The sequence below is a fragment of the Furipterus horrens genome, unplaced genomic scaffold, assembly GCF_987537825.1.
Source record: "Furipterus horrens unplaced genomic scaffold, mFurHor1.1.pri manual_scaffold_5, whole genome shotgun sequence".
Taxonomy (NCBI): domain Eukaryota; kingdom Metazoa; phylum Chordata; class Mammalia; order Chiroptera; family Furipteridae; genus Furipterus; species Furipterus horrens.
The window spans coordinates 149,800,622-149,826,061 of record NW_028327175.1 but is presented as its reverse complement, the minus strand read 5'-3'; the positions used below and the strand labels follow the sequence as shown (position 1 = coordinate 149,826,061).

The 25,440-nt window shown below is 36.4% G+C and overlaps 1 protein-coding gene across 2 annotated transcripts in view; it reads left to right on the top strand.

The window, feature by feature from the left end:
- The window catches only part of IPMK (inositol polyphosphate multikinase), a 49,994-nt gene extending 38,360 nt beyond the window's left edge, over positions 1–11,634 (top strand). The window contains exons 5-6 of one of the 2 annotated variants that reach the window (XM_090278048.1): positions 8,566–8,647; positions 10,049–11,634. In XM_090278048.1, coding sequence (XP_090134174.1) covers positions 8,566–8,647; positions 10,049–10,671 — 705 coding nt within the window. In that variant the 3' untranslated portion in view covers positions 10,672–11,634. The remainder of the gene's footprint in view (positions 1–8,565; positions 8,648–10,048) is intronic. The other variant, XM_090278047.1, reaches the window with a different exon arrangement.
- Positions 11,635–25,440: the final 13,806 nt, after the last annotated feature.

Below are 25,440 nucleotides of genomic sequence, written 5' to 3'. Positions count from 1 at the left end.
GATCTCAAGTAAACAGTTCTGCTGACCTCACCTGGGGTCTCTCATGTGGCTGCACTCATCTGATGGCTTGGCTGAGGCTAGATGGTCAAAAATGACTTCACGCTTGAGTCTGGGCCTTTTTCCATGTGGTCTCATTCTGCAGGAGGCTAGCTGGAACTTCTTCATGTACCACATCCAAGAGGGCAAGTGGAACTACAAGGGCTCTTGAAATCTAGGTTAGGAAGTTACTTTCCAGAATTTTATAGGTCAAAGTATAGCACAGGGTCAGTCCATATTATTGGTAGGGAGGAGAAATAGACTCCACTTCTGATAGTGGGAATAGGGAAGTCACAATACAAATGGCAGTGTGCATAAAGATGAGAAGGATTGTTGAGGCCATCTTTGCCAACAATAAGCCATAATTAAGATGTAGAGCTGTGGCTGGGTAGCTTATTTGATTGGAGTGTTATCCCATAAACCAAAGGGTTGCAGATTCAGTCCCCCAGTCAGGGCATGTATTTGGATTGCAGGTTTGATCCTTGATTGGGGTGCATATGGGAGGCAACTGATTGTTGTTTCTCTGTCACATTGATGTCTCTCTCTCCCTTTCTCTCCCTCTGAAATCAGCGAAACATATTCTAGGGTGAGGATTTTTTTTTTTTTTTTTTAAGAAGTAATGTAGAACAAAATTCTCTAAACAAATGGTATTCAGTATATCTTCTAGACGTGAGGAAGTTAAATTGATTCATGATTGTGTACCTATATAAGCATGATGGGATAGTTTTAAAATTCATCATAAAAGACAATAAATGGATCTTTGGAGTTTTTAATAGGAAGCGTTATAGATGGATTGATAATGTGATGGTTATAACAGCACAGTCGAACTTGGCATTCTGATCAAAGAAATTGTTGATGCAGTGGGTATATAGTAAAAGGGAAAAAGGTTAATGGTATAATGTTAAACAAGAAATAAACACCCCACGGGAATTTGACTGGGCAACTAATTAAACCTTCACTGTTTTCAAATCTTACCCTCCCAATTTCTTCCTCACTTTTAGCAGAGGACTTTGCTTCTTGCTTCAGAAAAAATTAAAGCCATCAGACAGGAATTCCTTTAATTTCCTGCCAACAAATATACAAACACAACCTGCAAGTGCGTTCATTCCCTCTTTATTCCTTCCTGTCACATTGAAGAATTTTCCATCCTAAGGACAGCCCTTCCCTATGCCTTCTGGATCTCATTCCCTTCTACCTCTTCAGAAATCTAATAGTACTGATTCTCTCTTGTGTTAAATCTTCAACTTCTAGCTCTCTTTCCTGACTCTTTTCCTTTTGTTTTATGTATGTACAGATCACTCAATTAAAGAAAAACAAAACTCCTCAAAATCCACTTTTAACTTGCCTCCTCTTCACAACCAAACTAGTTATTTCCATAACCTTACTTCCCACTTAGTATTTTCAACCTCCAGCTGGCTTTTGCTCCCTCATCCAGATTGGCTTCTTACTAAGGTCCCTAAAGACATCTTCATGCTACTAAATGCAAATGGCATTTTCATTACTCACCTTACTCCACTTTGAAAAGCAGCTTCAAGGCTGACTAGGTCTTCCTCAAAACATTCCTCTTGGTGTCCATGACACTATGCCCTCTCCTGTTTTTTTCCAAAGATTACTTTGTAGTTTTCTTTGACAGCTCATTTATTTTCTGTTTACTCTTTAAATGTTTAAGTATTTTACACTATTCCATTTTACTGCCTCCCTCTTTTCTAGTTCTTCCTTTGTTCTTTTGGTTCAGTTTCACTTACACTGATAACTCCCAAGGGCATAGCTTTAGTCTCAGCTTTTTCATTGGTCTCCTAATCTGTATAGCTAAGATTCTACTAGGAATTTTACTTGGATAACTTAAAAACGTCTAGAACTAATAATAAAAAAGTGATGCACTCATCTGTCTCACAACCAACTAAAACAATAGCAACAAATCTCTGTTATTCCTTATTTCAATAAATGGCATCACTAATTTTACAAACTAGATACCGTGTAGTTGCCATTTTCCTCTCAGAGCCATCCATCAAACCTATTGATCTTAATTCCCAAGCATCTAAAATCCCTTTATCATCATTATCCTTCTCCAGACTCGTTTGTTAATTGATCTCTCAAGTTCAGTTTTTTTTTCCCTCAAATCTGTTTTCCAAACATTGCAACATAATCATGGCATCACCTATTAGAAACTCTTCACTGGGCCCTGGGGTGTGGCTCAGTGGATTGATCACCGGCCTGGGAATCAAAGGGTCACAGGTTTGATTCCCCTTCAGAGCACATGCTGGGTTGAGGGCCAGGTACCCAGTTGGTGGTGTGCAGGAGGCAAGCACACGTTGATGTTTCTCTCCTTCTTTTTCTCTTCCTTCCTCTCTCTCTAAAAATAAATAAATAACATCTTTTTAAAAAGTGATGAGTATTTAAAAGAAAAACTCTTCACTGGGTTTCTGTTGTCTTAGGTTACATACACAGGATAAATAAATAAGGCACCGCATCTGTTGTTTCTGCAAATAGAGGTTCCTCTGTTTGATATACAGTAGTCCCTCTCTATATCTCAATTCTCTTATCGTGGCCTCACTGTATCACGGGATTTTTAAAATATTATATTTAATTATCGCAGATTTTTCGCTATATCGCGGGATTTTGCGGTACTGTATACATATATTGTTAAAGTTAGGTAGGTTTAAGAGGGTAGAATATGTTTAAGAACTTAAGTAGTGTTTATAAAAGTGTGGAAAAGGTTAATAAGGGACTGGGAACAGTTTATAAGTGTGTGGGAAGGGTTTATAAAGCCTTAAAATATATATAAATACTAAAATAAATGTAAGGTTCCTACTTAATTTCCCTTTCCTATGCATTTTCATCTATCGCAGGGGTTCTAGAATGTAATATCCGCGATGAATGAGGGAATACTGTATTATTTAAAATAACATTGAAAACTCGTAACTATCAACAACTAAATCTAAAAAGACAAAAACAAACTAAGCAAACAACTAGAACAGGAATAAAATTATAGATATGGAGATCATGTAGAGGGTTATTAGCGAGGAGGGGAATGGGGGGAAAGATATAAAATAGACGGGGGTGGGGGGCTGTTAAGAATTGTAAAGGAAATAGAGAAGCCAAAGAACTTACATGCACAACCCATGTACGTGAATTAAGGGTGGGGGGGACTGCTGGAGAGAAAGGGGGTACCAGGTGAAGGGGGGCAAAGGAAAAAATTGAGGCAATTATAATAGCATAATCAATAAAATATACTTTAAAAATAAAATAACATTGAGATATGATTTACATAGCATTCAGTTCACTCATTTAAAGTGTACAATTCATTGGTTTTAGCATATTTATAGAGTTGAGCAACCATCACCATATTCAACTTCAGAACATTTTTTTCACCCTCAAAAGAAATGCTATACCTATTAGCATTTGAAATCTTGCCATCTGAGACAACATGGATGATCCTTGATGGCATTATTCTAAGTACAATAAGTCAGACAAAGAACAACAAATACTGTATGATATTACCTGTATATGGAATAAAATAAAGAAAGAAAACAAGCTGATTTCGTAGAAACAGATTAGAAAGGTGGTTTCCAAGGACTTGGGGGAGGAAGAAATGGGAGCTATAGGTCAAAGGATACAAACTTTCAGTTATAAGATGTACAGCATGGTGACTATAATTAATAATACAGTATTGTGTACTTGAAATTGGCTGAGAGTAGATCCAGAGCGTTCTCACCATACAAACACACATAAACCATGTGATGCGAGAGGTGCGTTAAGTATCTTGATCTTGGTAAGCTTTCCACAATATACATTGTACCCTTAAATATGTACAATTATAATTGTCATTTATTCCATAGTTAAGTTGGAAAAATATAGATGAAGTATGTTTTAATATCTAGAAGGATGGCAAGGTTAGTCCCTCCTTATTAATCTCATTTTGATTATTCCTGGCTACTCTTGCTTTTCTATATGAACTTTAGATCAGCTTATGTGGTTATACAAATTGTTGATGTTTCATTATACTTTCATTTTAGTTGTGGATTAATTTAAGTAGAATTAATATCTTTTATGTTGAGTCTTCCTCTCTCAGACCATGGTGTGTGTTTTTGTATAGGTTTTAGGAATTTGTTAAAAATGTCTTTATATAGATTATACCTTTTTTATTAAAAATATTTTATTGATTATATTGTTACAGTAGTTCCAATTTTTTCCCCTTTGCTCCCCTCCACCCAGCACCGCCCCTCCTCCAGCAATCCCCCCACCAAGTCCATGCCCATGGGTCGTACATACAAGCTCTCCTGCTTCATCCTTTAATATATTCTTCTTTTAAAAAATTTTTTAATTATTTTAACAATAAAAAATAACAATCCCAACTGACTTCAGGTCAGTTGGCTGTCCCCGGACAATGGTATGCTTGGTTTAATAGGCTGGCATCCTTGTTTTATTCTGGGGGCAACAGATTTGGCAACAGGGTTAAAAGACATTCAGTCCATAACCACTAAATGACAAAAGGCAGGTATTAATTTTTCAATGTCCCACATTGAAGGGCTTCTTTGGAGGAAGGTGTGCCAGGCACATCTCACCTGTCCAAAACCCTTTTGCCCATTATACTTAGTTTGGGCTGAGGGAAATATCTTAGGTTTTCCCCCCTCTCAGACTTCTGGGCCCTTTCTGTCCAAGCCATTAAGATAGAAAAGAGAAACCAGTTTTAAAGTGAAGCCCACAGACCACCCCATACTTCACCAACCCAGCCACTTAGTTCAGCCACACTGTTGAGTCTCAGGAGGCAGCAATGCAGACAGGACAATCACTCAGGTAATGAGATCATAGGCTTATGCCCTTTGAAAACAGAAAACACATGTTAATTTATGTAACATAACCCACAAACAAGTCTCTACATCTGTAAGACTGTCTTATTGAAAAGACATTCAGTTGCAAGGCATTTGACATTCTTCTTGCCTGTATAGATTATACCTTTATTTAGTGTATTCTACATTTTGTTTCTTTTTTGTTACATTTGTAAATGAAGCCTTTATTTAATGTTACTAACCAGTTATTAGTATATATGTTAGTATTTTCTTCTATATATACTTAATATATATATTTCTATATACTAGTATATATTAGTATAGAGCTTATTTTCCGTTTTACTATTTTTTTAATACACTTTATTGATTATGCTGTTACAGTTGTCCCAATTTCTTTTCCCTTTGTTCCCCCCACCCAGTGATATCCCTCCCTCCAGTTATCCCCTCCCCTTAGTCCATGCCCATTGATTGTGCATATAGTTCTTCTCAACATCTTCCTGTCTACTCCACTCCCTCCTACTATGCTTCTTAATTCCTGTACCATCTCCCTCCCTCTCCCCCTTCCCCTCCCAGCTGACCTCCCCCCATAATGTTCCCCATACCTATAATTCTTTTCCCACTCTCATTGCCTAGTTTGCCTTTGTTTTGGTTCCCTAGCTTCTGTTGTTGGTTGTTGTGATATAGTTTTCATTTAATGTTCATAGTTTTGATCCTCTTTCTCCTAACAAGTCCCTTTAACAATTCATATAATAGTGGTTTGGATCTGATGAACTCCTTCGGTTTTACTTTGTCTTGGAAGCGCTTTCTCTGCCCTTCTATTCTGAATGACAGCTTCGCTGGATAAAGTAGTCATGATTGTAGGTTTTTGCTTTTCATTACTTTGAATATTTCTTGCCAGTCCCTTCTTGCCTGCAGAGTTTCTTTTGCAAAATCTGCTGATAGTCTTATTGGGACCACTTTGTACATAATTCTCTTCTCTCTTTCTGCTTTTAAGATTCTCTCTTTATCTGTAATTTTTGACATTTTGATTATAATGTGTCTTGGTTCTCTCTGGGTCCAGTTGTTTTGGAACTCTGTGCTTCCTGGACCTGTAAGTCTTATTTCTTTTCCCAAGTTAGGGAAGTTCTGCTTCATTATTTTTTCACATAATTTTTCAATTTCTAGTTCATCTTCTTCGCCTTCTGGCAACCCTGTGATTCGAATGTTGGCCAGCTTATAACTGTCCGATAAGTTTCTGAGCCTCTCCTCATTTTCCTCACTTCCTATTTCCTCTTTCTGCACTGGTTGACTGTTTGTTCCTTCCTTATGTTCTGATTTGTTGATTTGATCCCTGATTTTCTTGCCCTCACCACTAGTTTCGTATGTGTTTTTGTTCATTTCAGCAGGACTAGCCTTCATTCCTTCCCCGTCTTGTTTAAGATCTGTTAGGTCTGTAAGCATTTTTATAACCAAAGCTATGAACTGAGCCTCAGAAAGATTATCTATCTGCTGGTCCCTTAGGTTAGATATTTGCTGTCTGGTCAGTTGCGTCACCGGGATCTCTATCATGATCTGTGCCATCCTGACAGTTTTGTGTTTACCTTTGCTTCCTGGGCGGGGCTGTCACACCTTCTACCCTATAGGGGGTGGAGCCCCGTGCACTCGTCACAAGCCCGGTGACCCTTCTCACCACCCTCTGGCGTTTTCTGTGGGGGTGGGGTCCAAGATGGATTCCTGCAGTTCACTCTCCACTGAGAGACCAGGAACCTCCTCCTCCGTCCCCACCCACTCCGAGCCTCACAGTCCAAGGCGATTGGAGGTCTGCCTTTCCCGGCTTTGGAATTGCAAGCTGAGGGGTCTAGTCTGCAGCTGGGGGTGCTCCCCAGGCTCTTCTCACCTCCCCTTAAATACAGGTGTCTGTGCTTACTGCTGTCCTGCCACCATCACCACAGCTGCCGCTGCAAGCACAGCTTGACCTCTCCTCCCCGGCTTCACCCCTCCTACCTGTCCGGACAAGCACCACTTCTTTATAACTTCATACGTTGGACTTCCATTTATTTTCTGGAACTTATGGTTATTTCTGGTTTTGCTGTAGTTGTATTTCTTCTTAGCTGTGGAGGGAGACGGAGTGTGTCAGTCTAGGCCTCCATCTCAGCTGGAAGTCTCCTATGTTTGTTTGCTTCCATGTCCCAGGCAGAGCTGTCGCTCCTGGTACGTTGTAAGGGGCAGAGCCTTAGGGATTCGTCAGTAACGGGTGACCTGTTTCAGCACGTTGTGACGCTGTATGTGGGGGAGGCATCTGAGGAGGAACAATGCTGCTTGCCCAGTGCTCACCCCCTTTCCAGGCACTTCTCCCACTTCCACACTGGACTGCCACCCCTCTAGCTGTTGCCCTGGCCGTCATTCCCAGAGTGGGTGGGTCTGCGGATGTTCTAGGTCCGTGGGGGCCCTTTAAACAAGCGGACTCTGCTGAGAGACCAGCAGTTTCTGTCTCCGTCCCAACCCCCACTGGTTTGCACAGTCAAAAGCAATGAGGCTTGATTTTCCCTGGTGCTGGGACTGTGAGCTGTGCAGTCTGGTGAGGAGCTGGGAACGCTTCCCAGGTGTCCACACCTCCTGATTTTTTAAAACGTGTAACTTTGCTTTCCGCCTGCCTGTTGCTGTTGCCGCTGCTGCCACCACCACACCGTGTCCTCTCTGTCCCGGCTCCGCCCCTCCTACCTGTCTGGATGAGTATTTCTTCTTTTTATCTTTGTTTGCTGGACTTCCATGCACTTTGATTTTCTGGAACTTCTGGTTATTTCTAGTTTTGAGGTAGTTGTATTCCTTCTTAGTTGTGGAGGGAGACGCAGCGTGTCTGTCTATGCCTCCATCTTGGCCGGGAAGTCTTTACTACTTTTTTTTAAAGGTAAAGATTTGCTTTTCTTTTTCTTTTCTTTTATTCTTTTAGATTTTATTGATTTATTTTTTAGAGATAGGGGAAGGGAGGGAGAAAGGGAAGGAGAGAAATGTTTATCAATTGCCTCTCACATCCCCCCAACCAGGGACCTGGTCTGCAACCCAGACAAGTGCTCGGACCTGACCGGGAATCAAACAGGCGACCTTTCTGTTTGTGGGATGACACCCAACCCACTGAGCCACACCAGTCAAGGCTCTGTTTACTAATTTGTATGTGGGATGACACCCAACCCACTGAGCCACACCAGTTAAGGCTCTGTTTACTAATTTGTATTCAGTCACCATTTCAAGTTTTTATTGTTTATATTAGTTTTGCAGCTGATTTTTCAGTATATATAGCCATTGTCTATAAAGAATAACATTTTTATCACCTCCTTTCCAAGTGATTATATTTCTAACTTTTTTCTCTTGCCTGTTTGCATTTGCTAGAGACTCTAGAATAATATTGGATAGTAGTGATAAGAGACATTGTGGTAGAATACTTTTTTTGGAAGCTTCTTTTATTTTAGGTCAGGTGCTTCTTTATTTTCACTTTAAACTTGAGGCTAACCTTTGGTAGATTGAGGTATATAATTTTTCACATTGGAAATGTTCACCTGTTCTTTTTTAAAGAGCTTTCATTGATAGTGGATTTAAATTTGTTAAATGCCTTTTCAGAATCTATTGAAATGATGACATGTTTTTTAAAAAATCCGTTAGAATGACTCATATGAATATATCTTTCTGTCATTAACCATTGCTGAAATCAAATCCACTAGGTCAAGGAATATTCATTTTTAGTATTCACTGCTTTTTCTGACAGGTTTATCATGTTCATTCTGATAGCTATGAGACACAAAACCAGCACTATGGAAGAAGCTTAACAAAAGAAACTCTAAAGGATGGTAAGGATTGAAAAACCACATTTCAATGCCTTTATTACTGCACAGTTATCAAAAATAATTCTTTAGTGATTTTTATTTTAATTCTCTTTTGGTATGATTCACTTCACAGTAAATCTTTAAAAAAATGAACCTTAGATTCACGGAATTGACATCATAATCCCACTGAGTCATGAATGGTCCTCTTACACTTTCATTAATTTATTAATATACTTAAATAAAAATGAACATCTGTGAAACAATTGTGTAGTCTAAGCACTGGAACTAGAAGTTGTCTTTAAAATCATAGTATATAGATCATAGTATATTGAAACTGCTTGTTACATAAGAGACTTTAAAGTGTGTTGTAGCATGTAATTTATTTTTATTGAAATTTCCCTTTTATAGTGAGCTATGTATTACTAGCTTCTAGAACTACATTATGAGTAAACAGGTGGCATTAAAAGTAGTTTAAATAAATCTATTAGCATATTCTTCTAAAAATATTTATGAACAAGATAAAAGCAATGATATCCTAGATTTCTGGAAATACTATTCTACTGGAAGTTTATTCTTAGCTCTGCCTAAGGTGGGGAACAGGTTATATGTAGTGTAAAAAGTTTAAAGAAGAATTTTTGTTTTATGTGTAGAAAACAGACATCCCACAGTGTGCTCTTAATTAATATTTGCTTTGGCCAATAGCAAGATAATATGAAGATTGGCTCTTTATTAAAATATTTCCCAAGCTAATCTGAATATACTTTTTAGCAGTTTCTGTCCCATAGTGGGGAACATAAATAATTTTAAAAGTGGCCTAATAATCTGATAGATTAAAATATTTCAAAATCTCAATTTTGGATAATACACTCAAACTGGAATAGTGCTAAGCCCAAAAGGAAACTTAACTTTTGTGAAAAGACGTACTTAGTGTTAGGAACAGAAAAATTTAGTACAGCTATGATTAGGTATTTTGGTAATGGGCCATTGACACCATTCAAAATGTTTATGATATGGCTCCAAGTTTTAGTTTAGCTCTTAAATGTGACTCTTAACAACCAAGTAAGCTTTCTATAAAATCATTCATAGTGAATGAAGCAAATCTTGGAATACATTCCTTAAGAGAATATAAGTAGAGAGAACTATACTACCAGTCTATCTGTAATAAATACTTTTGTCTAAATATGATATTTCACTTTACATAAGTGTCACTTAAATGTTTTCTAGTAAGAGCATCTTCACCAGAAATTAAGTTGAGGTCCAGGTTTCTATGTCTGACTACAATTCTTACCTGTTCAGTTAATTGCAAGGGATGATGGGAAAAATTGAAGAATTGTATCTGAGTTTAGTTCCCGAGTGGTAACTGTTTGTAATGATATTATAGTCATAATAAAATATTACAGTGTTTTTATATTTTCCTTTTTATAGGAGTTTCCAGATTTTTTCATAATGGATTCTGCTTAAGAAAAGATGCTATTGCTGCCAGTATTCAGAAGGTTGAGAGTATTCTGCAGTGGTTTGAAAGCCAGAAGCAGCTTAACTTTTATGCAAGCTCATTACTGTTTGTTTATGAAGGTTCATCTCAGCCAACTACTACAAAATCAAATGACAGAACTTTGGCAGAAAAGTTTTTGTCCAAAGGGCAGCTTTCAGACACAGATGTACTGGAGTATAATAATAACTTTCGAGTGTTAAATTCCAAAACGAATGGAAAAATAGAGGCTTCAGTAGGCAAAAGCTTGTCCAAGATGTATGCTCGTCACAGAAAAATGTATTCAAAAAAGCATCACAGTCAGATTTCACTGAAAGGTGAAAATATAGAACAAGACAATGGGTGGAAAAGCTTGTCACAGGAACATTTAAACGGAAATGTACTTTCCCAACTGGAAAAAGTTTTCTATCACCTTCCCACTGGTTGCCAAGAGATTGAGGATGTAGAAGTGCGAATGATAGATTTTGCTCATGTTTTCCCTAGCAACACAATAGATGAGGGATATGTTTATGGGCTGAAGCATTTAATTACTGTACTGCAGAGTATTTTAGACAAATGAACCCTTTGCTGCAGTCCTTTTAAGGGGTGGGGCAATCATTGTGAATAGCAGCAGTCTATCTCAGCACTTGTAATGCTATGTAAAAAGTTTGTATTGTGAGTCTACATTTTATTTGTCTTTATACTTTTGGTAGAAGGGTTAACTTTTTTATAATCTTACTCAGGAAAACTAATTATTTGTTCGTTAGAAAACTATGAAGAATAAAGAAACTTTGGAATGTTAAGCAGGGAACGTGGTGGTACATGGTTTAAACATCTATTTGGCTCAAGCAAAATGCAAACCATTATTTAGTCATTAAGAGTTTAGTTTTTTGTAGCCAGTTTATCATGAAATCTCTGTCCACCCAACCTTAACAATGAGCCATACCTGAACTCATTACATTATGAGAACACTTTCAAAAATCTAGGAAGCACAGGTTGATGTCCTTAGTATTACTGCATGAAGTTATTAAAACTGGAGAAAATTCTACTTCAGAAATAAGTACTGTTTAGGTTTTATGTTAAAGTTTAGACCAGCATATTAAAAGGTGCTTCTTAATGAGATGATTTTGAATTATTGCATTCCAAAAGCAGATTTTCCCTTTAATTTTTATTTATGTTCATATTGCAACATGCTATATTTCATGAAAAAGATAATTGAGACAGACAACAACAACAAAAATCTTGAAATTAAGCACCCTAATAATTATTCTTGCCAGGGCAAGACGAGTGATGTTACTTGCAAAGAACATGTTTTTCCTTTAAAATGTTTCATTTATGAGCAAATTAGAATATATATTTACTATATTGTGGAAAGTATTATAAACTGTATAATAAGTTTTAACTGCAACTTCAAAATGTGGGTGATCGAAGGTTTGTCTTTATTTATCCTTTAAATAAATAACTTTTGAATTAAAAAAAAAAATTATGTGCCCATTTAGTTAACCAGTAGTGTAAATATATGTTGCTAAAAACGCTGTTTCTCAGAATTCATATTCTTGGAAAATGTTTTAGAGTTGGGAATTGTTGCCCCCACCCCTCTAGAATTAAAACTTTTAAATTTACCTCTTTCTGACGTGGAAGAAGGTATCACAATTTTATGATTATATGTCACCATCCCAACCCTCTCTGAGGTCACTTTGCAAATATCTGAGCACAAACAGAAGTACCAAGTGCACTGTGAATTCTATGTTTAATTAATCTATTAAACCTGGATAAGTTTAAAATTCATATGCATTTTGTTATAGCAAAATTTGATTGCTTTTAATTTTTTATTCAGAGTCATTTTAAGTTTTCTATAGGGACTTCATATTTTTCTCTACTGCCTAAATGGGTATTGGCTTTTGTTTTTTTTGTAGGGATGAATTTCAAGTCATAATTAATAGTAAGAAGTTTTCTAGTTTTACTTGATTTCTCCTATAATATAGACTTTTGTTGTTGTTGTTATTTGGAGAGTGGTTCAGTTCAGATAGACACTATTTTGAATCCAAAATAAACAAGAGGCGCTTTTTTTATTGTTTTTTTGGTAAGGAATGGTATCAGCCTGTGTAAAATGAATTTAATACATTTAAGTATTAGCAGGTTTTTTTGCACATTTTAGCTCAATAAAGTATGAGTCAGCTGTTCTAGATTTTCTATATCCATATTTGGAAATATAGTTTTGTAAAGTCATGTTTTGTTTTATTTTAATAAAACAAGCTCTTTTATCTTTTGTTTTTCAGGGAAGGGATTAACATTTAATTCTGTTTGTTTACATTTTTTATTACTGTTACCCAGTGCTGATTTTATGTTGCTTTATAAGTAAACTTATGTATAACAGAATAAATATCTGTTTATATAATCTACATGTGACTGTTTTACTATGTAGTCCAGTCATGTAGCATTAGGCTGAAATTTACCACTGTGGGAATAGAATGATCACTAATCATTTAAACATGTAAATGTTTAAGAAATACGCATAATAAGGATATAGTTTGGGTTAATAAGATTGTCAAACTTTTTCCACTAGGAAACACAAATAATGGTTTTAATGTATTTCTTATGGAATGCACTCATAAAAAGAACTTAAAGAAATTATGAGGGAATAATACATTTCTCTAATAAAAATTAAAATTGTATAATAGTTTTATAATAAAGTATTTACATTAATTGATATTTTAATACAGATGGAAGTTGCATAGATTCAAACAAAATTGATAACTACTAAATATTTTATCTAAATAGTTTTTCAAGAAACAGTTGTGAAAATGTGTATATTAAATAGCTCTAACATGGAGCTTATGGAATTTCAACTCAGTATTCATTATTCTTTATGTGTCTGGAAAGATTGTACTTATTATATATGTCTCTTACACTACAATTTGCTGTCATGGGGCTTTAGATCGTGTTAACTAAGTAAGAACTTTTTTCTTGATTTTGATTGAGTATAATTTACTGTTTTATGATTTTCAAGTTCTTCATATCTCTATAACATCTATCAAATTTATAACATGACTTAAGAAAAAGGAATTAATTCTCAGAGATATTTCGGTTGCATTTTTCTTGTTTCATGCACCTGAAAACATTTGTTTCTAGGAATTGGAATATTGTAGAAGACATAGGATAAAAGAAAATGGTAAAACAATGAAAAATTTTATTTGTGAAATTACAGAAATTTTGTCCACTATTTTAAAGCATCGTCATTATTTTAGTGCCATTTTCTCATAGCAGTTCGACATTTGATACTTTAAAACTTGATTTGCTTTAAAAATTGTTTACAATGCTTTGTAATAATCTTTCTGATCCAGTGCCTTTAACCTTGATTTGATGTATGTGTAACCTCAGTTGTCCTTCCATTACATTCTTTGTTTTATCATAGTGGGGACATTAGTTTCTTCTTAAAAATTGTCATTTTAGTCTATTATTGCTTTGGGAAAACAAGTAGAGTAGCCTATGGAGGCCAGGCTTCTTAGTTAATTCAAAAATATTTACTGGGTATCTGCCATGTACCAAGCATTTTTAGCCCCTGAATATACAGTCGTGAACCAATCAGACAAAGCCCTATTTCCAGAATTCTGTCTAGATGGGTTGGGGTTCGGGCTGAATTAAAATAAAGATAGTATAGAGAAATATTAACTTCAAGATGATAAAATTAACTAGCATTTCAGCTTGTGTAAAGATAAGGTAGTAATTATTGAGTTGAAATGAAGCAACTAACAATGTTAGAGAGGTTGAAAATACTTCACAGCATTTTAAACTGACTTTTAGTTCAGGTAGTGATTATAAATAGCATAAAAAGGCCTTAATTTTACCATTTTCTTGCTGGTAAAGGTACGTTTACTTACACTGTTCATTTAGAGTAGTGTTTAACATAACATTACTGTGAAAAATGTTCCATTATATTTTCACAAGCAAATTACTGCACATTCTTACATTGTATTTTATAATTTAGTACAAATGCTTTTGGCCTCAATCTTCAGATCACTGGTATTTTAAATTTGGCAATGAATATGAAATTACTTTTTGACTTACTGAATTACTTTATTATTACTTAAAATGCTAGTTAATTCTTAAGGAAGGTTAGTTTCCATTTGGGGGGAGTTGATGTTTAAATTATTGTTTTGATAGCATCTAGTAAGAGGAAATAATAGTAATGAAATTAAACAAATTAAAATATACTCAAGAATTCTTTTTAATTGTTGAACTTTTTCATCATTGGGGTTGAATTTTGGCCTGGTGTTCACTTAAATATTAACAAGTTTAGTTATGAAGTGAAATAGTCTTAAGTATGATGATGCACCTGCATATGAAAGTGGCGTGCACAAAGACACTTTACTGTGGGAGCTGTACTGGAAGATTTATGAAAGCATGTGAAATTGCACCTGAAATTGTATTATTAGTGATTATGCTAAGTTTATTGTACTTGATGAATGAATGTATTTAGTCAAAGTTACTTTGGTTTAATGTCTCTTTTTAAATGTGTTTTTAATTTGTACTATTAATGGGGGGTTTTTCTTGGACTGCAGGGGTTATTGTCAATGTGTGATTTTATTTTATAAAATCATCTAATGTGATATACCAATTTTTATAAGTAATATTTAGATAATTCTAATACTGTATATTTGACAACCTATTAAAATGTTTTGCATTGGAGCTCTTTTTTCTTTAATTGTAATATATTAACAGACTCATGGTAGTTTAAAAATAACTTATTCATTCAAATATTTGAGTGCATATTAGGTACTAGAAGCTAAAAAATCATTAGGATTCAAAGATGATTAAGACAGGATGTTAATAGAAGCATGTGTATTGGAAATGAAAAAGTATGTAAACCTTTACATGAATATTTGTTTATTTTTCTGTCATATGGACCAAAATCTTTAGAACCAACCCGATAGAAATGGACTATAGGAGAAACAGATTCACTTGGCTGTGAAAATATATACTATAACTTTAAAACTGAAGAAGTAGGTAAGACATTTTTGCATGTATTTGAAATTTCATGAATTGATTAATCCGTAACCAAGTTATTCTTTTCATTCATTAAAAAGAGAGGGCACTCCCTGGCTGGTGTAGCTTAGTGAATTGAGCGCCGGCCTGTGAACCAAAGGGTTGCTGGTTTGATTCCCAGTCAGGGCACATGCCTGGGTTGCAGGCCAGGTCCCCAGTTGGCAGTGCGTGAGAGGCAACCACACAGTGATGTTTCTCTTTCTCCGTCCCTTACCCTCTCTTTAAAAATAAATAAAATCTTTTTTTAAAAGGGAGAAATGGGAAAATGGGACAACTGTAATTGAAAAACAACAACAAAAAACCTTAAAAAGTATAATAAACTGAAATAGTCTCATAGCTAATTTTATAACAACAAAAAAAAGGTGGGGGAGAGGGCACTTGTAATCCTCCCTTTTATTGGGCACTGTATTTGGCTTTGGGGATTTTAGAAAGTTGATTAAGAGATTAAGTAGCTGTACTTGAGATGCGTACTGACTGGTACGGAAAAAACGTAAATGTGGTATAAAATGTTATTGGGGCTATGATTGATTTATCAATTTATCAGCATGTAGCATTGTGTGAAATAGGAGAGTCAGTTTGATGCATACAAGAGGAAGAAGAGCCGTGGCTGGTGTGGCTTAGTGAATTGAGTGCTGACCTGTGAACCGAAAGGTCAGCAGTTTGGTTCCTGGTCAGGGCATGTGCCTGGTTTGCATGTCCCTGGTTGGGGACATGTGGGATGCAACCAATCAGTATGTTTCTTGCACATTGATGCTTCTCTCCCTCTTCTCCCTCTCTTCCCCTCTAAAAAAAATAAATTAAAAAAAAAAAAAGAGGAAGAAGAGAATGTGTGGTTCATAGCCTTATAACAGTTGTGAGTCAGGCTCCAGAAGGTCATACAGCTTTTGTGCCTGCTGCTGTGCACTGGAGAGGAGTATTGTGTGAAGCCGGTTCTTTTTTTTTTTTTTTTTTTTTCTCTTCAAGACTGGCTTCCTATTTGCTGAAAGTAGCAGGGACTCCCACTGCCATAGTCTCCAAGTTACAATTGTGAGAACTAAATAAAAGCTGAAATGAAATAAAAAGTGAAAATCACTTGGGGATTTTGTTAAAAAAAAAAAAAAAGGTTCCAATTCAGTAGGCCTCGATGGAGTCTGAGATGCTCCTTGTCTGTGGACCACCCTTTGAGAAGCAAGATTTTTAAAAAGTTCTTTGGGGTTAGAGTTCACAGTAGAACATGGATCACTTTGATACAAGCAAGCAGAGCTGTTTGAAAGCCAGGAGAGAATGCTGAGAAAGAAATGGGTTTAGAATGTGAGGAAGTACAGCCAGCAAATGGCTCAAGATAATCTAACTATTCTCAGTTGGAAGGACAATTTTTCAAAAATCCTATAATAATAGAGTTGTCTTTTAAATTATTTTTGCCATTGGCCTTTGTGTGTGTGAGTGATGATTACTTTGCCAACTGAAGAAAACGTTCTGCACGCGCTTGTTAATTTTGCTGTACTTGCCTTCTAACAAAATTCTGAAGAGATGCGTTAGGCATAAATGGTATAATTGGTTTGGATACTCTGAAATGTTTTAAGTCAAATCTATAGAAGTATCATGTGGATACTTGTTAGTCTGAAAGAATAAGCAGTGTCACCTCATGCATCTTGAAGGTTGTAAACTTAGGTAAATAGGCTTAATTTATAGCTTGTATGGCTTGGGTCCAGTTCGAAGAATATTGTTACGGTAATTTGTGAAAAAGCCATACCATAACTTTAGTTGTCATCAGTCTTAGCTTTCATTTTCCACTCCCAATTATGGTTGACCCTAACCCATTTAGATTATGCCAGAGGCAGAGATGGCAGTCTAAGTAATGGGCTAGACTGACTGCTCTGTCAGCAGTGAATGCTGCATAACACCCCAAAGTCACTTGGGTGGTTCTGCTGCTTTGGGCTGGACTTACTCAGGCCAGCCGAGTGGGGGCAAGGGTGCTGGACGCTGGTCTCCAATCTCAGACCGACTCACCCAGGGCACCAGAAAATTGGGTCTTGGCGTGCCGCACCGTGGGCATGGTTTTATCAGGCAGCGATATCAGATCAAGTGAAACAATGTGGATATTTAATTCAGCTGATTAGAACAGATGTAGCAGGACAAGCAGCATAGGCAAATTAAAAATCTCATTATTTATCTTTTGAAACGTTTCATGAATGTTTCTATCCCTCTCCTTTTCTAGGTAGAACTGACTGGGTAGTTGTACAGTGTTGCCATCTTTAATTTATATTACTGTGTTGTTATAATCTTGGGAATGGTGTGATATTTTAAGCCATCTTGTCTTATTCATGCGCTTCCTTGGTGATAATTTCATTTAAAGTTGACTTTCTTCCAAGTGTGTACAAATTTATGCTATGACAAAAATTATCCAAAACCAGATACTTTTTACTATGAATTATAGATACAAGTTCACCAATTGATGTTAATTTTTTTTCTTCATTGGACTAGTTTTGGCTCAATTTTTAGGTACAAGGGCTACTTAATTCTAAAATGCCATTTGAACTTGAATGTGCAGTTTAATTGCCAGCTGGGTTTTAGTTTCTCTAAGTCAGAATTTCACATTAATTTATAAATTGTTTTTCTCCCTACTATTTTTTTCTATTATTAGTATACAATATACCAGTGAGGGTAAAAATTCTTAGGAAGATCGTCTGTTTACTTCATAATTTCCCTTTCCTATGCATTTCCCATCCATTTTCCCTAGAGGGGATACTATTATGTTTTTTACTTTTCTAATTTGTTCTGAATATATTTCTTGGGGAAAATAAAATGGTAAATTTTTTAAGAATGAAAACATCTAGCATGCTGGACTTAACTTATCCAAAGCAGTCAGTGGGTTAATTCCTAATTTCTCGTTTCTATCTCTATAGTAAATCTAACCTCAAGTAGGATGATTAATCAGACATGTGCTGAGTAACTTCACAAGTATATGCTATAACTTCCTGGCTGTTTAATTTTAATTTTTTATAGTTTTTGTAGAGACCTTGCTTTTACAAAAGGGTTCAAGTATTTGACTGTTTGAATACATTTATAAACTTTTGAATTAAGCCATAACTAACAATATTAGGAGCTTCCACATAAAATCTATAAATGACTTCAAGTAACATGGTGTTTTTAAACTGTTCATAGTTGCCTTTCCAAATGGCATTGCATAATTCCTTACATTGGGTTGGCCAAAAAGCTTTTTGTGGCCTTTTCTATAGAATAAAAGACACATTTTTCATTTTCACAAATAACTTGATTGACTTGGATATTTTGAGTATGTTGGCTATCTCCCACATGATGTAAGTTGATTGTTCTCAATTAATGTCAACTGGACTCCCTGACTGTGGACCATCATCATTCAGTGAGGAATCTCCAGCATGAAACTTTGCAAACCATTTTTGACATGTTCAATCAGTCACAGCAACTTCTCCATACACTGCACAAATCTTTTTGTGTGTGTTTCACTTGTGTTTTTACCTTTCTTGAAATAATAAAGCATAATATGCCCAAAATGTCTTCATCTTCAATATTAAAATAGCTACACAAAAGTTCTCCAATTACAAGTTTTTTTTTAACGCATGTTGATATAACAGCTGTCACAATACGATTTAACAGAACTGTTTTGAATGAAGATAAAAACAACTAAGCACTACTAGAGCCATCTTAGGGAAAAAACCAAATTAACTTTTTTGCCAGCCTAATATTTTCAAGAGAGGATACTGAAGGTAAGTGGTGATTGTTTTTTCCCCATACCTAAATAACTTTAGACCAGGAGGTGATAGGTGTTCTGTAGCTGCTTTCAGAATGGTTATCAGTCCTGCCTCCCTCACTAAGCAAAACAAAACAAAGCAAAAGCAAGCACCTATAACTACCTGCTTTCCTTATTGCAGTCATCTCTTCACTGTCCCTCCAGTGATGTCAAATACGGCACCTAGCTTACAATCAGTGTCCACCTGAGTTTTTTGAAGTTATTCTTGGTTATTTCCATGGGCACATAGGTGATTTTCCCAATACCCTGCCCTCTCAATCCCTGACTACTTCATTATGATTATGTTTTCCACCCCCACTTCAGCTACCACTCATTGCTGTGGGCATACCCTAGACATTACTCATTACTATCCCACTCTGACTACCTCCTATGCTTAAGAGTTTCCTCTCTCTACTACCTTTAGGTCAATGTGTGTGTGTGTTTTCCTCCTCTAGGAGCTCTGGTGCATTAACCCTAACTGCCTTGTCCATCATATTCACGTCCTCATTTTCATCCTTACACAACTTGGATTCTAGAACCCTTCATAATGGTCTCCCCAGCCACACAGACTCCCCATCCGCGTACACGTACACGTACATGCGTTAAGTATATAGCTTTATTAGGTCGATAAACCCCCTTACCCTCGTTAATCCCCTATGCTCAATATCTATACATCCTGCCAAACCCCCAAAACAGAACAGATACAAAGCAGATCAAAGCCTAAACTATATAAACCCAAAACAACCTCATGATCAGCCTATTGAATAAATTAATAACCGATCGCTACTACTTTAAGGAATTAATTTTCCTTAGCTAATCCTCTAGATCAGTCATAAATCCCTTAGCTTTCTTTTTACCGTTAATGTAGCTTAACAATTAAAGCAAAGCACTGAAAATGCTTAGATGAGTTAATAAACTCCATAAACAAATAGGTTTGGTCCCAGCCTTTTTATTAATTATTAGCAAGGTTACACATACAAGTATCCGCATCCCAGTGAAAATGCCCTCCAAATCACAATGTGACAAAAAGGAGCAGGTATCAAGCACGCCACAGCAGCTCACTACACCTTGCTTAGCCACGCCCCCACGGGAGACAGCAGTGATAAAAAATAGGCCATGAACGAAAGTTTGACCACATTATGCTACTCAGGGTTGGTAAATTTTGTGCCAGCCACCGCGGCCATATGATTAACCCAAACTAATAAAACTACGGCGTAAAGGGTGTTTAAGAATAACTTTAACAATAAAGCTGAATTATAACTAATCTGTAAAAAGTCTTAGTTACAATAAGACCCTTAACGAAAATAGCTTTAAAATATACTGACCCCATGACACCTAAGATCCAAACTGGGATTAGATACCCCACTATGCTTAGTCCTAAACCCAAGACGTTATAATGATCAAAACTATTCGCCAGAGTACTACTAGCTGAAGCCTGCAACTCAAAGGACTTGGCGGTGCTTTACATCCCTCTAGAGGAGCCTGTTTTATAATTGATAAACCCCAATAAACCTCACCAACCCTGGCCAATTCCGCCTATATACCGCCATCCTCAGCAAACCCAAAAAAGGGAAAACAGTAAGCTTAAATATACTACATAAAAACGTTCGGTCAAGGTGTAGCTCATGGGTTGGAAAGTAATGGACTACATTCCCTGACTGACAGGTTTCCCCAAAACGAAAGCCCTTGTGAAATCAAGTCCTAAAGGTGGATTTAGCAGTAAACTAAGAATAGAGTGCTTAGTTGAAAAGGGCCATAAAGCACACACACACTGCCCGTCACCCTCCTCGATTACCCACGATAGTTAACAAACTCCAACTAACACACCATCACATGTACTAGAGGAGATAAGTCGTAACAAGGTAAGCGTACTGGAAAGTGCGCTTGGATAATCCAAAGCGTAGTTTAAACATAAAGCATCTAGTTTACACCTAGAAGATTTCATATAAATGACCGCTTTGAGCTGTATCTAGCCCAAACAAATTAAACACAACTAGTATAACTAAACAAAACCATTTAAATTAACCATTAAAGTATAGGAGATGGACATTCTAATTCCCTCTATCATATTTACCTGACAAATTCCCAGCACCAGTTACCTTCAGTGTTTCCACCAGCTCAATATCTGTACCTTAGAGCTAAAAATGGTTAAGGAAGAATACAGTAAGTACAGCTATCAAACTGGTGCCATTTGAAATTTGCGACTTCTAACTCCAAGTGATCTCGATATTGTTGAGGCAATCGTACAATTCCCAAGTCAGTTCTCCACCATTCTTCCAGACAGCTGATCACCATGCCGCCTCCCTCAATTCTTAGTTCATGAATTTTCTTGTACACTAAGAAAGTGGTAGCAATGAAAAGAAATTCACATCATTTCCCCCTCAAATTTATCAATCAATCTACCTCCTTCTAGACTCACACGTTTTTCTTCTCTATGTTATAGTGGATGAACGTTTTGAATTTCTCTATGAAGTCGACTCTTCTATTGTTGCCTTCAGCTTTGATACACTCTCACATATTAAAAAACATCAGTGGTGCAGTTGTGTCTCTGAAACTTGAATTTGTCCCTCTTTCCTGTATTATTTTCATCAGTATATCAGCCATATGTGTATTAGACCTTCTTAAACATCTTATACTGACTTCCTCCTTGCCCCTTCAGCTACTGCCCCTTCCCTTAGTCCCTATTCAGCAAATTGCTCAATTTATCTCCAGTTCTCCTAGTCTCTGTAAACCCACTCCAATTAGGCTTCCTCTTCCTCCCATGCACACGCATCCAGACCTTGCCCTATGTGTCTCTTTATAATAAAACTAATCATATCTTAGTGCTTTCCTGAGTTCTGTCATTCTAGTGAAGTATTGAACCTGAGGGGGTCACTGGAACCCCTAAATTTGTAGCTAGTTGGTCAGAAGTGTGGATGGCCTGGAGCCTCCCAAATTCGTGGCTAGTGTCTGAAGTAATGGCTGTGTTGCTGGGGACTGTGCCGTTTAACCTTTGGAGTCCGACACTAACCCTGGGTGGTGTGTGACAGACATGTATCGCAGTACCTTAATGTGTGTCTCTGTTTAAAGATACCTTAGTTAATATATATAGTTGCTCTATTAACACTGAAACTATGGCCAAGGGCACTGTAACTCATAACTGAGCAAGGCTTAGATGATACATATATTTTCTTCGTCAAGCCTTTTTAAGTACACTTGACAACAGTTCAGCACTGTGCTTGGGGGTGGGGGGCATTTTAAACAGACAGCCCAAAAAAGCACAAGAATGTGAAAAATGTAGCACTAAATAAACTGCAAGAGACACATTTTATGAGAACTGAAACAAGAAGGTGGAGTTTTGCCATGGTCAGCCTCAGCTGGGAATATATGCGTTGGGTGACTCAAAGTTTTTGCTGCTCTGTGAATGTCTGCAAATGACTGCAGAAATTTCATCAATATTGTTTGCGGCTACAGATGAATTTCAGTGAGTAGGTAATTACCAAATATAGACTCCATGAATAATTAGGCTCGACTGTTTAGATATAGTGTGTGTGTGTTACCAGCCACCGTATCAATAATTTATATATGATTCCATCTATAACCCAATTCTTTTAGTTTGGGGTCTAAACATAACTGATCAAATCCATCTATCCCACATCCTATATTAAAAATTTAATGTACTTCCCAAGACTTCTGTGAAATCCTAGAGGCTTGTGTTCAAAAAGAACCAGCTCCAAGTTCATCTTCCTCCTAAGACTTTGGTCTTGTTGGTCCTGAAGCTACTGTCTGCTCCATATAAAGCCAGGGATGGGACTCAGCTCCTTTGCCTTAATTTTCTCTCAAACTACTCACACAGGGCTTTTGTTTTATACCAGGCTTTATAGGAGGCTTGGGAATGAAAAACTTGGCTACAGTGCCATAACACAAACAAATTAGAATAGAACATTAAACATTTTTGTCTTAAACTTCAGTGCTTTAGTCCCTCCACCCCAGTTAATAAAAATTTTAATATTTCTATATCTGAGTGTTTATTAAAAATAAGAGGCTATTTGCCTGCTTCAGATTGTAACTTTAACATCACTGGCCAAGGCTTTCTGACTTGGTTTCCTCTTTCCCAATAGTATCTGTAAGTAGCAAAGGGAGATTTAGTTTTACTGAGATGAATTATGATAGCCACTCTTTTAGAAGCATAATTGCTATGGTAGTTTTAGTAACATTTTTTTCTTCTATGTTACTGGTGTCAAACTCAGTTAATCCTCACAAAATCTCTATGAGAATGTTTACATAATTCCAAATTTAGAGATTAGGTAAAGGCCCAGAGAGGTTAAGTAATTTGTCCAAGTTAATAGAGCTTTATTACAAGTTCATGCTAGGTCTAAGAGGCCAAGGTGCTAAACTACCACACTAGATTTGCTTATTTCCCAGTGCTCTAACCTCCCAAACAAGGGACGTCTGGATTAGTGCGAACATGTTGTACCATGTAGTAAAATTGTAGAGAAACATCTATAATCAAACTGAATATTGGAAATATTATCCAAATTAAAAAGGTAGCTTTACTCTTACTCTTCATGAAGGTGTTCTACATTAAAGGAGATGTTGAAAGACCAGAACTAAAAATTGGGTTGTTGCTCTTTCTATAGTACTGCATAACCCAGGAAAAGATTTTAAGTGTGTGATCATTATACTGGTTAATTAGTTACTTACAGCATTATGGTGGTTTTCTGATGTTGTAAGACAACTTTGAAAAGACACAGATTAAAGGAATAAAAGTACAGTGGTTGAAGCATTTCAGATTCTATAAATGAATTTAAAAATTTAACTTGTAGCTAAGCAAAGATCTTTCTTCTGAATAAAGTATAAGAATGCTCTCAAGATATACCATGTATGGAAAAATTAATTTTAGCATTTTTTCTTACACTTTTATTCAGGTATAATTCAAGGCTTTTTAGTAAATTTGTGATTTAAATTTGTGAGCCATCATCACAATCCAGTTTTAACTTTTCTCTCACTTCCCCCCACCCCCTGGCCCCCAATTTCCCTGCAGCCTATTTGCATTTTTTTTCCCCACTATTCTTAACAGGCCTGAGGGAGGAAAACAGTGACACACAATTATTTTACTGCTTGAAGAGAAAAGAAAAATCATGTAGTACCACCTAGTGTTGTTTAAGTAGATAGCAAGCTGATATCTGAAATCCTCAGACTTGAGATTCTTTCTATGGGCTCACTCGATCAGCTATAAATGCTTATGGTTTACAATTGAAGTGCAACTTGAAAATATCCACAAGTTTATCTAAAATCTTCACCTGATAAAATTTTAAAGGCTTAATTTAAAAAAATGACGTATTTTATCCAAATGAGAGTACTTGGAGCCCCAATATAGCTGTTTAATGCTTAACAACTTTGTTTGAAGTAGGGGTGAGGGGTCAAGATCTTGGCCCACTTGCTCCCACGCTTGCTGAAATTAGCTCTGTAAAGAAAAGACTGTGGTTAAATAAACACAAGTAGAAAGACTGATTATCTTTGGGAATGAAAAACAAGTGCTTTTTGGCTTTATTTTTCTCTCTAGTAGGTATTTATAATGAAAAAAGCTGTAATAAACTTTATTTTTTAAAGTATTAAATTTCAAAATATTGCCAAAATGCCTAGAAAAGTCCCTGAAAGATAGTATTCCATGACTCTCATTGCTCTCCTGGATTCCTCCTGATTGGTGGCAGTGACTCACAAGCTAAGACTGAAAGTAATGGTTAAATGGGGGATCCGGACTTAGTCTCAAAGTATGACTCCTTGCTGGGGACCTGGCTACATGGGAGCTCAATGTCTCAAGATTAATTACATTTCAACAAACAGCATCCATATGGTGAAATGCATGTAATTCTGATAGTGTAACTAGAAAATTGTGCTTTATTAAAGAAAAATTACTCAGAGAGACAATTTTGGCCAAAAGTTGTGTACTTAGAGATGTAAAAGTGAATAAGAGTAATAAATGCTGAATTTAGATTACAATTCTGACTCTGATTTTTCCTATCTGTGACCTTGGACAAACTACTTGATCTCCTTCTAAATTTGTTTCTCAACTATATGCTGGGGATAATAAAAATACCAACCTTACAGGGTTGTTATGAGAATTAAATAAAATAATACCTGTATTGCTTCTATTATTTTACCGTTAGTATTTCTTTCTTAGAGTGATGTGTGAAAGATCTGACTTAACCTGTGACTGGGGGAAATCAGATCATACCATTCCTGCAGGCGCAGATAGAAAATAATGTATGGGAGAGGGACATTGGCTCTGTCCTTGGTCCTGAAACTACCATCACTCAACAGTGCAAGACTGGAACCTCAGGAAATGCATGCACACAAGCACACATTTCAGAGCTTGGGACCCAGGTAAGTACATGTGTCATCTGAAAGAAGTGAATTTCCACTGACTATATTTAGATCCATCTATACAGCCTAATAAGTTCCTAATCTAGGACTGGGCATTAACTGGCAGGCATCCCAGGGCATCGCAGTAAAGACATAGTGTTGTCACTTCCTATATTCCTCTCCCTTTTATATATTTTCCTGAACAAATAT